The sequence below is a fragment of the Anastrepha obliqua genome, chromosome 2, assembly GCF_027943255.1.
Source record: "Anastrepha obliqua isolate idAnaObli1 chromosome 2, idAnaObli1_1.0, whole genome shotgun sequence".
In the NCBI taxonomy this organism is placed as follows: Eukaryota; Metazoa; Arthropoda; class Insecta; order Diptera; family Tephritidae; genus Anastrepha; species Anastrepha obliqua.
Window position 1 is genome coordinate 122,717,825 of NC_072893.1, and position 17,979 is coordinate 122,735,803.

Below are 17,979 nucleotides of genomic sequence, written 5' to 3' on the forward strand. Positions count from 1 at the left end.
TTTGAAAAACAAATAAATAAAATAAAAGGAACCTAATTTCTTACTTTCTAACAATAAGATGAAGTAGAAAAGAAAAATTTAAATCAAATTAAATTAATGTAATTGGAACTAGCATTAAATTATAACAAGAAAATATTATTTGAATATTAAAATTAATTTAATAAAACATTAAGAAATAAATAAATTAAAAAAGAAATAAATAAAAATTAAAAAAAAATAAAAATAAAAATAAAAAAAGAAATAAATAAAATAAAAAAAGAAATAAATAAAATAAAAAAGGAAAAAAGAAAATTAAAAAAAATAATAATAAAAAAAATTTTAAAAATAAACAAATTAACCAAACAAGAAATTAAAAAATAATAATATTAAGATGAAGTAGAAAAGCAGAAATAAAATTCAATTAAAATAATCGGAGCACAGTAATTAAATTATAACAGAAAAACGACATGATTTGAATAATAAATTCCAAAGAGAATGTTGATTAATGAAAACAAGAAAAACTTACATAAATTAAAATAGGTTCAATAAGCTTGCTCTATGCCATAGAAAATAATTATAAGATAAAAATATAAAACGTTGTTAAACAAAATAGTTAATAAAAAGAACATAAAATAAAATAAAAGAATAAAATAAAAACAAAAAATTAATAAATAAATAAAATTTAAAAAAATTAAAGAAAAATTGAAATTTTCAAGTGTTTAATGTTTTTAAGAACTTCGGAGTTTTGGGGAAAAACACTAAACAATTAACTTTGAAAATTGAATAAATTCAAACAACGCAAAATATAATGAAATGCTTTAGAAAATAAAACATTTATAAGAATTCAAAAACGTTTTTAGACAAAAAAATTAGAGTTCCTGAAGATGACTTCTAGTTGAGGTAAAATATCATATCAATATGAGCCCATTCCCATGGCAGTCGGTACTACGTTACCAGAACGACCCGGATTTTCATCCGTTCAAGGACTGTCACGGCATTTCCCGTGCATGTATTGGGAATGTTTACGCTGCTACAACAACATCAATATGAGCTCACAAAATAAAAATTAAGCAAAAACTAAATATTTGGAAATTTAAAAATTTTAAATCAAGTAAAAAGAAGTTAAAAATAAATAAATAAATAAAAACAAAAAAAAACCTAAATCAATTAAATAAAATTTAAAAAAAAAATTTTAATAAAAATTAAAAAAAATGTAATACATATTAAAATAAAAAAATAACTAAAACAAATAAATAATATTAAACAAATATAAAATAATTTAATAACTAAAAACTAAAAAAAAATTGAATATATTTACAATAAAAGAAAACTAAATCAAATAAATAAAATTAAAAAAAAAAACACATTTAAAGTATTCAAAGCCTTTTATGGTAAAACTACAGAACCTTCAAGAACTTGAAATAAATAAATTGAAAAACATAAAATAAACAAAAATCATATAGAAAATATAAATTAAAAAATTAATGTTGTTAAATAAAATAGGTAGTGGCTTGAATTATTCAAATTTGAAAAGTTTTTCACATAAATAAGTTTTTTTATTATTTTTTTTTTTTAATTTTGAAAATTTTCTTCAAACATAAAATTAACTGGAATGTCTTAGGTTCGGTTAGGTTGCAGCGGCTATGTCCACTATGAGACACACTCAGGCCCATAGCCTTTAGAGAATGTGCATTGGGACTTCTCCTAATCTCCCTAAAACCAAGATCACAACTTTTCAAAATTTCCCTGATGTTCACAGTGCTTAGATCATCTAACTCATTGGAAAATTATCTACCTAAAGTGATGCATCTTCGTTTGGATAGAGCAGGACTGTGGCACAGAAGGTGCGAGATCGTCTCCTCCTCTTCCTCGTTTAAACAGCTTCTGCAGAAATCATGTGTCTACACGCCTAGCCTCTGAGCGTGTCTGCTTATAAGGCTAGGTTTTTTTTTTATTTTTGTTTTTTTTTTTGCCTCAACAGGGATACTGTACGCTTAGTGTTGAGAATCGGCCGCAATTTTCGAAAGATTCTGCAGGTGGGCCTTGTTACACCATTTTTCACTCGATTTTCTTGGAAATAATTAAAAAATAAGTATTCATTTTAAAAAATTTCATTAGGAATGGTGGTGCCAATTCTCACTAGCGGGCCTTAATTTCCCCGGAAACTCATGTTACATTTACACGAAATTACTCAGCCATCTCGTAAAAGGATGTGCGGCATTTCGTGGCAACCTTTGAGGTTGTTGATAGCTTTGTAGAGGGCTTTTATGGCCGCCTGACTGTGAGTGGAAACTTAGATACTACATCCTGATATCGCGTCCCACTGTGCTCATCTCATAGCCTCAATTATTAGCATAAGTTCAGCCTGAAAAACACTGCAATAGTCGGGGAGTCGAAAACTAAACGAGAGCCCCAGATGTTCGGAATATTTTTATGTATGTTTTTTTATATTTATATGTATGTTAACTCTAAAACTAAATACTTCTCATATTCCTTCAATATTAACTAGAAAAAACCTACAATTTCTCAACAGTTGCTGGCCATTTGTGACAAAATCGTTGCTGTCATTAAAGCTGCTGTTGTTGTTTTCGTCGCAATTATTGAAAATGCCGTTATTTTCAATACTGTTGCTGGCAGTAGTGCTGCCATCCAGCATTTCCCAATCGTTATTGAGTTTTGCGGTGGTGGCCAAAGATGGCCAATAACCCAACGCGGCGGCGGACATGATTTGTGATGGTGGGCAGGCAGTATTTTTTTATTATTGAAAAAAAAACTGACCGACTTTTTATAAATATGTAACACTCGATGTCGCAAATATTTTGTTCACAGTTGTGGTTTAACTTAAAAAAAAACCAACTTATTTAAAACATTTCGAAATAATGCAAAAAATAATTTTTTTTCTAGAATTATCTTCGCCTAGTTTTAATTTGTTTATTTATTTTTTATTATTTTTTAAGTCAGCAGTTTAAATATAGGTGCGTGGCTGTGGCGGCGCGGTTTGCATAATTTTTGTTCTTTCTGTTTTTGTAGCAACTTCGATTTCACTAATTATGTACGAGTATAAGAAATAAAATATAAATAAATATTTTTTCGAGTTGGTCGCAAAAATTTGTTATTTTTGTTTTTAAAGAAAAATTTATGTCAAGTGGAGGTACGAATATGTAGTTGAATGTTTTTTTATTTATTTATTTATTTTTTGTTGCTGTTGTATTTAAGAACTATTTTTCACTTCAATTTGTAAGCATTTCCATTTATTCTGCCTTAGCACTAACAAATGTGTGGCTTAGAACCAGTTGTTCTTTTTTTCCTCCAACAATCTACGAAATATTTATTCTTTCGCACTTTTGTCTTCCGCGCCGCACAAATTTCCACTGAGCACTGCAATTTTTCACAAGAGTCGACAAATTTTAACGCTATTCGTCTGTCTGTTTTCATTTTCAAAAATAGCAAAGAAACTTGTGTGTGTGTTTTCTTTTTTGCATTTCGTAAATACGGCGCACAAAAAATGGAAAAAAAGTATAAAAGTGAAGCGAAGTGAAAAATTGAAAGAATCAACAAAGAATTTACCAAATTGAATTTAAGATGTGCCTGAGCACCAAAAACAAAAAAAAAATTTTAAATATAAATTATTAAAAAAAAAAATTTAAATATATAATAAATATATAATATCTAAAACACAAAATGTGATTAAAAGAAATCTAAAATATGAATTCGAAAACAAAATAAAATATGAATCAAAAATTAGACCTTTTTTTGTTTTGTTACTTTTTATTTTGTTACTTTTTATTTTGTGTTACATTTAATTTTTTTAATACATTTTTTTTTGTTTTTTAGATTTTGTTTCTGTTTAGGCCACATTTTTTAATGCATTTTGCTCCCTAAGAAAAAATAAAAAAACCAAATGTATAAATGTAGCTAGAAAAAAATAGATCTAAACAAATTAAAATCATAAAATTATTATTTTTAAATCGTAAAAAAGTTAAAAAATAAAATGAAAAGACAATCTAAAAAAAACTAAATATAATAAAAATGAGATATATTGTTGCAATGTTTTTCTTTAATTGAAATCTGGTAGATAATCCTGGCATCTATTTTTGCATAAATATCCGGCGTAGCTCCGCCGCGGCCACGAATGACATACTCCATTCGATCAGTTCAATTTTTGACTACTTTTTCCAAAAAATTACTTAAAATTTTCCACGTAGTCACTCGAAGGACAAAGGCCAAAAAGTTGAGAACGATGACGGATCGACATTTCGGCGTCTTCTTCAACACTTTGCTCTATAGGCCTCTCTTCTATTCGCCATTTCCCCGATCGCTTCTGTATGCTCCATTAACTTGACGAAAAATGTGTATGCGAAAGCAACAACTGGGAAAGAATCGCCGCTAGCGAGTATGGCTATAGCTCATTAAACGCACTGCCTTACCAACACATGTAATATAGGGCAGCTCCCTTCCCGCGTTGCCAACATATATTTATTTCTACCAGTACTTCATCTATTCACCACTTGCTAACTCTTGACGAAAAGAAGAGGCCCTTTGAACTTTGCGTACAGATTTTTTTTTTTTTTTTTTTTTTTTTTTTTTTTTTCAAAGTAACTTTTCACAATTTGGAAACGTTCTTCTGACCTTAAACGATTCATGGTAACTTGCCAAACCTTATATATCAACACATAAACAGAAATGTCAACACAGTTTGCCATTCGCAGCTGTTCTGTCAAACCATAGTTATCGATATCGATAGTTCTCGTTCCCAGAACGATACCGGAACGACCCGGCTATTATTCTGCTACAACCATAACAACAACATATCGATGATTCTCAAGCTGCTAAAAACCCACCTGGATGATTTCAGCTAAAGAACCAGAGCTTGAAAAGCGTAAGAGAGCAAGCGAAAATCCATACTCACAGCTTTAAAGCTGTTAGAATTATTTTGGCGTATCAAAACACCGAACTAACTTAGAAACAACAAAAAATAAAAAAACCAAAAAGAAAAAAAATACTAATAAATCACAACCAGCACTAAAAATGCTTGAAAGAAATGCTAATCGTGAGCATAAATTTACGAGATCACTTGTTGTGTCTTACTTCTTTATTTTATTTCATTTATTTATTTATTTTTTGAAATTCTTTCGTCGCCTTCTTTGCTGTTCTATGTAGATACCAAATGGTACAGCGCATGTGCGCTTCGATCGATGAGTGACGATTATTCGTCGTCGTTCGCCTGCGAAATTGCAAGTATTTTTAAAACAGCACGAAATTCAGCGTCACGTATTTATTTTTTGTTTTCTTGTAGTTGTAATTGTTGTTGTAGCTGTTGATCTTTGCATGGAATGCGCCGCAATTGATGGGGAAATGTTGTATTTTTAATCACCAAATTTTAACGAACTTTGACAGTGATTGTGATAAATATTTCTCGGTGTTCAAAAAGAGAACAAGGTAATGCATGTTGTTTTTATAAATTTTTGGCAATTTCTTTAACTATTATGGGTGGGTCAGCTGAATAACTAAATTTTCTAGTGTTTTATTTAAATACAAAAACATAAGTACAGGAATTTTTTTTCCTTTAGAGCACATGCACGGAAGTTCTGCTATGGAAGAATATGCTTAACATCGTAGGGAGAATATAAAACTAAATAAAAAAACATAAATAAAAATATATTAAAAAAAATATATAAAAAATGAAATGAAATAAATAAATAAAAATAAAAAATTAATAAATTAAGCGGAAGTATGCGCTATCTGGTATGCTGCGAAAACTCTCTTAGAAAAAAGAATATCACTAGAGGATATCCGCTTTTTCACCGACAGTCAAGCGGCCGTTCGAGCACTCAGCTCCTCTTATACCCACTCAGATGTGGTTCGATCCTGTCTCTTATCTCTTAACGAGATAAGTGTTCAGAATTCTGTCCAAGTTATCTGGATACCGGGTCACAGTGGATTCGAAGGTAACTGCAAAGCTGATGAGCTCGCGAGAGCTGGAGCTGCGCAATCAAATGTTAGTAATTTACCCACAATCCATATTCCGCTCTCGACATGTAAATTGCTCATTGATCGAGAATTTCACAGCATTGCTGATCGGAGGTGGCGAGTGGAAACTACTTGCGTTACGACCAGACAAATCTGGCCATCCTACAATCTGAAACAGACAAAAACCCTTATAAGCCTTTCGAAACACGAACTAAGGCATATAATATCTCTTATCACCGGCCACTGCCTTTTGGGCACTCACGCACCTCGGCTCGGGGTTCCTCAAAACGACCTGTGCAGATACTGCGAGGACGAAGATGAGGAAGTATCGAGCAGACATTTGCTGTGCAGTTGTCCCGGTCTAGCCAGAAGTCGACTCGCTCTTCTAGGCTCTCCAACAATTGACAATCTTTCAGTACTCTCGGACCTGAGAATCGAATCTCTCATCAAATTCTCGAAACGAATTAATATCTTTGACAAAGATCTACAATAAAAATCTCGGTTAGGTGGGGAAATCATTTAAAATAATGAGCTCTAGGGCAACACAACGGACCCAACTTGTGGTCTATGTGGCACTCCGATGCGGGGTCACCCCTTAAACCAACCAACCAACCATTAAATTAAAAAATAAATTAATATCTTTGACCAACCAAGAAAGAAAATAAAATAATATAAAAAAGGAAAACAAAAAAAATTAAAAAAGGAAATAAATAAAAAAATATATAAAAAACGAAATAAATTATAAAACAAAATAAACATATAAAAAAAATTAATAAAAAATAAAATAAATAAAAATAAAATGATATTAAAACATTGTCAAAAATTCACATCGTTTGCAACAAATAAATAAAATAAAATAAAACGACTAAATAAAAAAGAAAATAAGAAGAAAAAAAAATAAATAAATAGGAAAAATAAAAATAAATAAATAAGAAAATAAAAAAAAAATTAAAAAAGGAAATAAATAAAAAAATATATAAAAAAAGAAATAAATTATAAAAAAAATATAAACAAAAAAAAATTAATAAAAAATAAAATAAATAAAAATAAAATGATATTAAAACATTGCCACATCGTATGCAACAAATAAATAAAATAAAATAAAACTACTAAATATAATAGAAAGAAATAAGAAGAAAAAATAAATAAAAAGGAAAAATAAAATAAAATAAAGTAAATAAAAAATATAAATAAATAAAAATATAAATAAATAAACAAAAATAAATAATAAAAAATAAATAACTAGAATAAACAAAATCAAATAGAAAAATTTAGCTTTATTATATTGACATTGAGCGAACAAAACCATAGTTAAAAAATTTCTAAAAATTTTGCTTAAAAAGTTGGGAATATTGAGAACAGACAATTCCAGCAAATTTATTAAAAAAAATGTTCATCAAAATTTCAAACTTTTTAGTCAAATTTTTTAGAAAAATCCGGCTATGCAGTTTTATAATCCGTTCAATAATTTTTATGTTGACGATGTTACGCTTAACGAATGCCCGAATTATTTTTTGGATATGGCTAACACTGTTAAGATAACTTTTTGTTCGATTCACCACTTCACTCCCTCGCTAGAGAATTTCGCTGCTCGCGAAGTGAAAAATTTATATGTGAATGCGACAACAATTTAGCGACTATCAAGCGACTTTGCTCATAGTCGCTTAGCGCACAAGCGATATGCTTTGCTTATTGAAAATCATAAATTCTTACATTCAATTCACTACATTCTCTCTTTATGTTTTTTTGCATTCGTGTTACCTACACCAAACACATTTTCCATTTCCAAAGAGTAAAAGCACACGTGCGTTTCTATGCCCGAAATTCTGGATAAAGGTAATACAAAGGAAATTATTTTCTGGGTTTTGGGTTAAGAAATTCGCACAAAACTCAATCTGCAGCAACTCCAACTTTATGGTTAATTTCGGTGCAACTAAATGCGGTTTGCTTCTTCCATGAAGTACAACAATAAAATGTTGAAGGTTGAGTATGAAGTAGGTGGGTAGGTATGCATGTGTAAGAAGCTGACGCATGTGTGTGCCATTCAGGTAGAATTGTAGTGGTTTTAATTTCGGAAAAAACCCACCACTCAAGCAAGTAAATTTTCGGCGCTCGCAATGCGCGTGGTGCACTCTGGCGACTTCGACTGAAAATATGTATGTTATAGCCTAGACAGAGGCGGCGTTAATCGCGGTTACTCTGCTTAAAATTGTAGTGTGACAGGCGGTTGTTACGCGTATTAGTGAACAGCTGATTTGCGTATTGGGTAATTTTGTCGCTAAAAAATGGACTGCAGGTAACAAATACGGGTATTAGCTGCGCTGATACTAAAAAATTATTATTTATTTAAAAGAACTCTTAAAATTAAATTTCTCAAACTGCTCCGAAATATCTTATCAAACTGGTACGTAGAACCGGTTTGATCTCGTAATAGGACGTGACTTTGGAATAGTACTTAGCGTACAAATCTCTATAACTAAAAATCCTCAATAAAAATTTTATCACTTAATGCCATATGAGCCAGCACCTTCTCCTCAGCTGTACTGCTCTGGCCAGGCTAAGATTCAGGCATCTTGGTTCTCACTTTTTTGGTACACTTGCAGATATAGCACATTTAGAAATCAGAACTGGTAAATTTCATGAGTTGTTGTTGTTGTAGCAGCATAACTATTCCCCATACATGCTGAAAAGACAGTCCTTGGTCGGATATAAATCCGGGTCGTTCTTCCGACTGTCGTGGGAACGTAAATTTCATCAGCATCTTAAAACAGTCCACAACCTCCAAGGTAGCCATGAAATGAGGTACATCTCTTAATGAGATGGCTGAGTCATTTCGCTTAATGATAATATGGGTTCCTGGCCATCGCGATATTGAGGGTAACTGCAGAGCCCATGAACTAGCGAGACTCGACACCAAGTTTACCGATGAGTACATAGACAATGTCATAGGCATACACTTACAAACCTGTAAGCTACTTATCCTTGAAGAAATCGTAACGAAAGCAAACGAAAGATCGCCTGCAAAATCGCCCATCAACTGTGGCCGACTCTCAATGCTAAACGCACAGAATCTTTGCTAAGCCAAAATAAGCACAGTCTTAGCTCACTGATTTTAGTCATAACGGGACAATGTCTAATAGGTAGGCACGCCCAAAGGATGGGTGTGCAATCACATGACTCTGTAGAAGTTGTCTTGATGAGGAAGAGGAAGAGACAATCTTACACCTTCTGTGCCATTGCCCTGCTCTATCCAGACGGAGATTTGCTATTCTAGGCCGACAATTTTTTTAACGAATTGGAAGATCTCAGTTCCGCAGAAAGGGGAGGTATTCTAAAATTTTTGAAAAGCACACAATGGTTTTAGGAGAAATAGAGAAAGCTCCCCACGCGGCATCACAATGAGCCTGAGTGTGTCTAACAGGACAACCGCTTCAACCTAACCTAACCTAAAGCACTTTCTGTTTGATAATGTGTTATAAATTCTTTCATTTAATATATTTTTAATGTTCGCCTTAAAAAATTACACGATAAAGGTTCCTCAACAACTATGAATTTGGTGTAAATTCTGTTATATCCCATTTAAAAACATTATTTTTAGTTTTAACTTTTTAGACAGGTGACAGCTTCTTTCAAAATCATTTTTAAATCAAAGATTTCGCCAATGCCTTTCGTTTGATACCCATATCGTAATATCTGTTTTCTATTTTGTCGGAAAATGTACCCTCCTCTAGAGCCTCCGGGACCATATTTTAAACTATATCGCAAGAACCGTTAGAGATAAGGAAGCGATGTGTAGCTTTTAGCATACCCCACTTAAAAATAGATAATGTGTCTAAATATGAAAACAATCAGATGAGTACTTTTGAAGTTATTAGGTCACAAAAATATAAAAAACACAAAAAAAAACAAAAAAGAAACAACAAAAAAATATAGAAAAAAAAAACAAAAAAATATATAGAAAAAAACAAACAAAAATATAGAAATAAAAAACAAAAAAAAACACAAAAAACTGCATTTAATCATATTTTATATGTATGTATGGATGTATATGTGTTCCGTAAATGCACAAGATCTCAAATTGAGTAAAAACAGCGCAGAGTTATCAGCAGTGTCCTTTGACGCCTACCTAAACACCACCAATGACATATCGAGCTGAATAGTAAATTCAGACTTTGTTCGGCGCAAGTTCCTCTGAGGCGAGTCACATGCAGCCTGACAACGAAAGCAGGTAGAGAGTAAATATATTCCAAAAGAATGCTTGCAGTATTTCATATACGATTATAGCGAAATTATCTTATAACCCAGACGTAAAAATCTTACTCTTGTTGTGCCCTAACCTTCCATCTAAAAACAACTCTCGACGAAAACTTTAAAAACGGCGTAAGGCAGATATCTCGCTCTCTTCCTCCTTTTTGACATATTCCGTTGACATAACTATGTTATTTTGAGACAAAAAAAAAATATTAAAAAAAAATTATTTTGGAAAAAACAAATTAGTTTGAAAACAAAAAAAAATTATTTTGGAAAAAAATTCTTTTGTTGCAGTGTTTAAATTTTAGCTTTTCTTGTTCTTACTTTCACCATACGCTGGAACACCACATCCATTCTATGCATCTCTGTCCCGGGAGACTATAGAGTCTGTTTTTTGATAAACAATTTTAACAATTTTTGAATTGGCAACCAGTCAATAAAAACACATGGTGTAATGACATCAGCTGACATTAAAAATACAACAAATATAAAAATTTGCGTATCTATGCGCACTTATGATAAACTGTGAAAAAATTTCACACACATTTGCCGTCGTTGAGTTTAACGAGCGATATTAATTTGGAATGCATGAGAAAATCATAAAATCAACGGCATATCGGCGACATGGTATGAGTGATATTTTATTGACAATTTCCACAGCGGGATAATGGAATGTGTGGCGATATCGAGCGAATGGGCGTATACAGGGTGGTCCACACATATGTATGTCTGATTTATTTTTTAAATACTAAATTGTTGTCTGTTGTCTCTTTTTGGCCCTTGGCTGCCATTGGGTGGCATTTCACCGACACAGAGAATTTAGAATGTCCAATTGACTTTGTGATGAATGCCTTTTTAGGACAGTGAGAATTGTGAAGGGGCAATTTGGCCTCATTTTCATTACTTTTTTTGTCGGTGGTGTTTTCGCCTCGGCACACGGCGGTTATATTCTTAACTAACAAAATTAACACATTTGCGCATTGGAAAACCCAGAGGTAATTGGTGAGAAATCGATTGATAGTTTGATGCTAAACTTAATAATCGTCTTATTAGTCACCATAACGCTGTCATTGGCATATCTCAGAGCTGTAATTTATCCTAGTTAAATCATTTTTTACGCTGAATAAAACATCCATATTCGATTTAGGCCCTTAAGAAGAATAAACATATGGATCTCGTGAGATGGGTCGATGATCTTTGGAGCGCTAAGCTTAGTTATTACCTTATCAGTCACCCTGACGCTGTAATTTGCTTATTTCAGAACTCCAATTTATCCTCGTTAACCCATTTTTCCCCGAATATTCTGAAGATCGATGATATACAAAGCATCCAGAAGCGATTTTAATTTTTAGGATGAATAAACGGGCTCTTTTTTGAGATAGCGCCACAGAGTAACAGTAATTTCGTGCGAAAATGAGTTGTCTAGAGGGCCGGGATAGCCAAAGGAATAATTTCATAGTTCATCAACCTTTACGCGTAGCGTGGACGAAACCAAGAAGTACTCTCTTTTAAACGGACAACGAAGGAACTGAAAATTTTGTCCGCTTATGAGAAAAGTGTAAAAAGTTAATAATGTGAGAGTTGTCCGCTCAAGAGAAAAACAATTTAAAAAATTCTTAAGGATTTGTGGTATGTATTGAAAAATTCCTTCAATAAAAACGCCGAACTTTTTTCAATCCCTCTCCATATATACACACACACACACACAAGTATTTTGGCATGACCATATGTATGTATGTATGTATACGTGCGTACCCATTAGCAGCGGCAAATTTCCGTCGTCACCAACACCACCAACCACCAGAGTCAGCATGCAAAAGTACGGCAATCGACAATCGACAGTCGCTCAGTCAGACTAAATGAGCACACACAAGCTCAAAAAAACAAAACTGCTTCTGAATGAATAGGTGCAGATATTTTTGGGGTATCTGCTTGATGATTGTTGCCTCAGCTCGTGCAAGTATTTTTGGCAAATGTGCTGTGTTGCTTGATAAATATATAACTATCTGTTCATACATGTACGTATGTATGTGTGTCTGTATTTAGAAGATGCTAACAGACTGACTCAATGACTTGCTTGATTCTCAGCTAGCGGCAAATGGTTGGAAATACAAATCGAATTGAAAAGCGACTACAAACTGTTGCAGCAACAACTACATATGCAGCTGCTAACGATGAGCATAGAGAAACTTACCGACAAACTGAGAGCAGACCAAGCAGTAAAATCGACTACTGGCAGTTGGGAGTTTATTGATTGATAGGCAAAGTCAAATGCAAGGCAATATTTGTTATTCTTGTTTTACTTCTCATTGCCCATTGAATGTGGTTTAGTATTTTTTCAAAATTTTCACTGCAAGAGGAAGTCTCATATAGCGAAGTAGATGTGTTCATATGTATATGTATGAAAATATTTGAGCGCATTATTGTACAGTACAAAAATGTAGGAAGGAATTGCTTTGAGTTCGAGGTAATGGAATAATTTAAATTTTTGCTTAATTATATTTTTTCGACTTAATTAAAATTTATTGCATGATTTTTTGGATCACCCCAGTGTATTGAACAATTCAATGTTTATGTAATTTAAATATAAAAAAAAGAAAAAAAAGAAGTATATCCTCAGGCGCCACTATGCATAGCTCTGCCAGTGATGACGCAAAATTGATGAAAATTTCGAAATAAGTTGCTTTAACGCTTATCGCATTCTATAAAATCCACTTTATAAAAATTTCGCACAAAAATTAAAAGAAAATTATAAATTTTTGTTTTAATTATTAAATTTTTTTTTTTTTGGTCATTTAAATATTTTTGACACATACAATTTTGGAACCACTTTATAAGAACGGGTTTGAGCGTGACTACTATTCGGGAGTGCATATGTTCGAATCTCCTTACACGAACACCAACCAATGACACTTCGTTGCCATCTGAACAACGACTGATTGGACGAATGAATACATGTGAGATGATTGTGCAATTGTGTTAGTGATATACGGAAAAAATCGACACAATCTCCGCTCATATTGTTTCGGTGCCATCTGAACAACGACTAATTGGACGAGTGTGTCAATACGTGCGAAATGATCATGCAAAATTTGGCTGCATAAACCCTAAGTGACGTGGCAGCCGAAGTTCCCCTCACAATTTTCTTTTTCACCACAGTTAAGGTGCAAACCTGATAAATCTATCATCCTTGTCTAATTTGCGGTGTCTTGGTACTAGAAAATATTTCGTATGGAAAAATTTACAAATTCTTTTTAAGTAAATTTCACCCGTTTCAAAACTCTTCACACTTCCAATTGTATAAGAAATTATATCAGCTGAAGTAATAAGAAGACATTTTTGAAATCTTTGGCTTTTAAATTTTGTATACTATACATAGAAGGCAGCCGACAGCTGAAAATAATTCGAGAACGCTGCCATATAAGACCTCAGCTTCAAAATTGTATTTGCCTCATGGAAAAAAAATATCTATTCTTTTTATTTTCTTTGCGTCTTATTTTCTGTACCTTAAAAATTTTCAATATTAATAAAAATAGTTTCTATGAAATACTCGTACGATGCAAAAAACTATGTCAAACTGTGTTACTCTCTTAATTTTTTTTATATTCTCAGTCAGTATTTGGATGACTAAGCTTCTGATTGTCGACTGGATGAGCTTTTTTGGCTACTTTTGGTGACTAAAAACTGAGTCATCGCAAAGTAAAACACAAGGATTAGTCAAATAGTATATGCATTCCTTCTGACGAAAAACTGGTCACCGTTGTTTGATCATCTCTCCAAACCCTTTGGAATTTGTCACCATATGTGAGAGGATATAACACAAAAGCTAGAATCCTAAGCTGAGTGGAATCCAATATGAACTTTATACTTCATTCTAAATGCATTCATAGGACAGTCATAATTTTTTTTTTTGAAGCCAAGGGCTGTCACTCCAGCAGCATTCCCCGTACCTTTATTGCTTCTACTACAAGAAAACAACAACAACTACAACAAAAAGGCACACACTGTTTAATCTACAGTTTAAATTGTGTGTCAAAACGACTACCAAATATTATTTTTGATACTGACCAAGGAAGGAAGGTGGTTGGTCGTTTGAGGATGAATTTATATTAGCAATTTTAACGATAATGGAAACTGTAACATTTCAGTTTATGAAAACATTCGATATTTTATAAATACTCTTAATGGAAATCATGGAAGATTTAATCTTAAAGTTACTTTCCCCTAAATGAAATTTTTTTTACTATCCTCACAAGTTATTTTAAGAATGCCTTGTCTTAGACAAGCAACCTGACTAACCTAGTCAAACCTAAAAAATAATAAAAATTTAATCAAACTTCTTTCAATTCAAACTTGAAACAAAAAAAAATATTTAACCACTCAAACACTTCTTAAGGGGTAACACCACTCTACACGCGTTAAATAAACACGATTTTTAAAGAATTTTTTTGTATAGAAAGAAAGGGAAAACAATCACTCTGATTTGGGAAGTTATTACTTATATACTAAAATACAAAACTGCAAAGTTTGATCGAAAAATTTTACAAAATGGCGGCATTGGAGACATTTTTGTAATGTGGTTTCTCTTGAAGGAGCTCCGCGGCACGCAGCACAGAGGGTGCAAATTTTAATCTGGAACAAAGAAACATTTTTTTTCTTAATCTAGATAAGAATAGCTAGAGAAACACGTAGGGGATTTAAAAAATATTTATTTTTGTGGAATTAGCAAGCATTTGAAGGAAAAAACTCTATTTTGGACTAAAAAAACGGCACTTAAATAATTATAACAATCGTTTAAATTAATCTATCGAAAATCCCCTACGCTCTTCTCTTAAGAAGGTTATTATACAGACGTAGTGAAAAACCTGATTAAAAATATTTAAAATTGTTTGAGTTATGCTGCGTGCCAATTTCAGAAAACGTGTTTTGAGAAAAACGCGTTTAAAGTTTGGAAATTTGGAGAAATCGTTAGGTAGCAGTCACTAACGCTTGGTTAAAAGCTTAAAATATTTGTGAAATAAATTTCGGTAACGTATAAATCTTTTTGTTCTATATTTTAAAAGGTTCAAAGAATTGTTTAAGCTTATAAAAAAAAAAATTATTTTTTGAAATTTCTACAGTGGTGTTACCCCTTAAAACAAAACAAAATTAGGCGGCCCAAACCCAATAAATGTGTGTTACCATAAATTTACTACCATACACCTTGGGCGCACCCTAGTGTACAGCATTTGCAATTTGCGTGTTATTTTAAGACAAAAAATAATAATAATAATTTAATCGCCCTTCTGCTATTTGTTACTTTTAACATCAAAATAAACATTGACGACCCGGCAACCCTAGCGAAAAATAATTCCAAACCGTTCCTGTTTTTTTTCTTAAAACAAAACAAAATTAGGCGGCCCAAACCCAATAAATTTGTGTTACCATAATTTTACTACCATACACTTTGGGCGCACCCTAGTGTACATTTTGCGCGTTATTTTAAGAAAGAAAAACAAAAAAAAAACACATAATAATTTAATGAAACTTCTTTATTTGAAACTTTTAATAAATTTTTTTCTTTTAAATTTGACCATCTGGCATCCCTAGCGAAAAATTCCCAAGTTTATTGTTTTTCTTACAAAAAAAAAAAAAATAGGCGGTCCACACACAACACTTTTTTGTTACCATAATTTTCCTATCCCACTTTTTCAGCGCACCCTAGTGCACAGCTTTTGCAATACGCGCCAAACTAGCGTCCATCGATATAAAAAAACATAGCAGCCACGAGTCGTTTCTTAAGTGTAGTGCAAAACTGTCAAAACATCAAGTGTCAAGTAAATGTTTGGTGACAATATGGCGACGCGCATTGCAATGCCGAAAAGAACCAGGCGAGAGTGCTGTTCCTTTTTCTACAAAAAATCGATTCCGAGTGGCAGCAAGTGAAGCGGAGATGACAGCACTATTGGAGGAAAGTGGCGCGCGAAACTAAATTTTTATTAGTGCATGCAAACCGAAAATGCATTAAAAAAGGGAGTCAAATATATTTCATGAAATTCTTGTCAACAGAATTAAATAAAGCAAAAGCTCCTTCCAAAGCCTATTGCATTAATTAATATTAGAAACTAAAAAAAAAATCAAAAGCCATGCTTTGTGCTCTTAAAAATTTCCCACACTTTTGACGCTTTCTATTTTCGGTACTACGTTTTTGTTTTTCTTTTTTTTTGCCCGTTAATGTGAGGTTTTTAATTTTTCCCACTTGAGTTCAATAAACTTCCATATGCGGTTTTTGTTGTTGTTGTTGTTTTTGGTTTCTTTGTTTTTGCTTGCTATCTGCTTGCCTAATTTTAAACAGCTGTAGCCAGTCCGTAAAGCGTTCAACGACAGCCCATTCCATTTCCACCCATCCCCTGCGATTTCACATATCCGTTCTCTTCACTTTCTTTCCCAAAGTTTTTTACTTTTAATTTTAGTACAACGTAGCGCGTTGCACATTGATCCCTTCGTCGTTGTCCGCCGTTTTGCGTACGCCCAGCAGGCGAAATTCTTGCTATACGCCAGTTTATAAAATGTATGTATGTATGTATGTATGTATGTACGTACGTATACTGGCCTTTCTCCACTCTCGCCCAAACCTACTTAATTGAAGCATTATCGTTTATTCAACCGTTGCTTTGACACTTCCTGTTGCCTTTTTTCTTGTTTTTCAGAAATAAACTCATGCGCTTTTCCGTGTGACTTTTGCGTTCACAATTCCTCCTTTTTTCCTAGCTCAATGCTCTTTATTTTGCGAATGGGACCTGTGCCTTAAGTTGATACTGCGACTTTTGGATTTATGTATAGATATATTTCTATATACAGTTACGGACATACAACAAACGGAAAAGCACGTTAGGATTTACAGGATTATAAGCAAAAAAACTAAGCGAGAAATAAATCAAGAAATTGAATTTAGCAAATTCGGCGTCGGATATTCGTAAAGAATTATGGGAGGATCACATGAGCGAAGAGAAAAACCGACTCCGGCGTTGGATATTTGTTAAAGAATTATTAGAGGATCAGATACGTGGGAAATATAAGATGAAGATGGACTCGTTTTGGAGATTTCTTAAAGAATTATGTGCCGAACCGACACAGTTTGCATGAGAAGTAAATCAGAAATACAAGCGCTATAGAGAAATCACCGTCTGGGAAGACGCATGAGTTTGCAAAATAGATTCAAAACCTTCATAAACAATGGAAATGAGTTCACAGAAAACATCATCGTCATCAACATTTGTACGTGAACATTTCACAGAAGACTTTTGTGATCGTCTCCAAAACAAATTGATGAAACAACCACAAAATTGGTCTGGAATTGATTGCATTTGGATTTGAGTAGCCGCAAGATCATTCAGGCAGAGCTGCACTCTAACGATTCTGCCAGACAAGTTCAAATTTAACCTTTTCGGTTTCGACGCTGTGCGATATGTAAGCAAGGATCAGATATTCGCTATAGCTGATGAGTATGCCTAACGCCAAGTAGACCTGAATCGTTAAGCCTGCAGCTCCCGCTTGCCCAATTCCCCAAAGATGAAATCACTAAGATCATAATATTAGAGAAGAAGTTCATTATTCAATTGGACTTTAAAGCTAACTGGAGTACGCTGTTCTTAAAAGGAAACTCTAAGGGTGTACCCTTCACTGGTATAAAGATAGCTCGAAAAGGCTCGAAGTCATAGGCGCTGGGATATATGGCCATGGGTAGTTTTCCCAGCATCAGCAAAGCGGAGGTGTTTACCATCTGAGATTAATTTTACG

General features: G+C 32.9%; 1 protein-coding gene across 2 annotated transcripts in view; it reads right to left on the reverse strand.

The window, feature by feature from the left end:
* LOC129239535 (serine/threonine-protein kinase minibrain) overlaps positions 1-17,979 on the reverse strand; it is a 112,493-nt gene that overhangs the window by 43,444 nt on the left and 51,070 nt on the right. Inside the window, exon 1 of one of the 2 annotated variants that reach the window (XM_054875088.1) lies at positions 2,500-2,736. The exons of the other annotated variant lie outside the window; for it this stretch is intronic. Within the exon in view, the coding sequence (XP_054731063.1) occupies positions 2,500-2,704 (205 nt within the window). The 5' untranslated portion in view covers positions 2,705-2,736. Of the gene's footprint in view, positions 1-2,499; positions 2,737-17,979 lie in introns of those variants that run through there. 2 annotated transcript variants of the gene reach the window in all.